General features: G+C 52.5%; 1 protein-coding gene across 1 annotated transcript in view; it reads right to left on the reverse strand.

Annotated features, from left to right (window-relative positions):
* The window catches only part of CCNF (cyclin F), a 37017-nt gene that overhangs the window by 27969 nt on the left and 8123 nt on the right, over positions 1-925 (reverse strand). The window contains exon 3 of the mRNA XM_011962463.1: positions 737-843. Within this exon, the coding sequence (XP_011817853.1) occupies positions 737-843 (107 nt within the window). The remainder of the gene's footprint in view (positions 1-736; positions 844-925) is intronic.

The raw sequence follows: 925 nt of genomic DNA on the forward strand, positions 1-925 counted from the left end.
CACCTGAGATCACGAGATCAGGAGATCGAGACCATCCTGGCCAACATGGCGAAACCCCGTCTCTACTAAAAATACAAAAATTAGCTGGGCATGGTAGCGCGTGCCTGTAATCCTAGCTACTCGGGAGGCTGAAACAGGAGAATCGCTTGAACCAGGGAGTTGGTGGCTGCAGTGAGCCCAGATCGCATCACTGCACTCCAGCCTGGTGACAGAGCAAGACTCCATCTCAAGAAAAAAACAAAAACAAAAAACAAAACAAAAAACAAACAAACAAAAAAGAAAAATCCCCGCCGGAGCTGTGGTTCCTTGGTTTGTTTTGAGGGCAGTTGGTACCCGGGACCATGGGCACACGTGGACAGGAGGCCAGCGTGTGGGGTGCAGGTTGGGGTGGGATCATCCAGTGAGTGAAACATTACAGGATAGAAATCACATGGTTTTGACCAAAGGGAAGGCAGGCTGAGTGAAGTTTCCATAGGAAGAGGACTCATGTCTGGGTCATGTGGGAATGGATCAGTGGCATGAGGGATGAATGACTGCACGGCCTGCTGGAAGGTGTGTGGCTTGTGCGGCTTGATGCGTGAGGTCTGCCACCCTCAGTCACTCCCCAGGGGATGAGGCAATGTCATGGGAGATAGCAACAGGAAAACTGTTACTGAATCAGGCCGTGAGACACAGACTGGCACATAGGGAGGCCAAGACAGGAGAAGACCGAGCCATTCTCAGGGTGCAGAGATACCTTTCAAAGAGCTTCAGGTTCCCTGGAGACGGCCACAGCTCCTGGAAGCTGGCACATGCCCACACACTGGCATGGTTGTCCACCAGGTCCTTCAGCTGGGAGTGTACCTGCAGAACAACAGGGGCCGGGGCTGGGTCATGGAGGGACCACTCGAAGGCTCCACGCTTGGAGGTTCTTTTTTTTTTTTTT

The sequence above is a fragment of the Colobus angolensis genome, unplaced genomic scaffold (genome assembly GCF_000951035.1).
Source record: "Colobus angolensis palliatus isolate OR3802 unplaced genomic scaffold, Cang.pa_1.0 Scaffold59, whole genome shotgun sequence".
In the NCBI taxonomy this organism is placed as follows: domain Eukaryota; kingdom Metazoa; phylum Chordata; class Mammalia; order Primates; family Cercopithecidae; genus Colobus; species Colobus angolensis.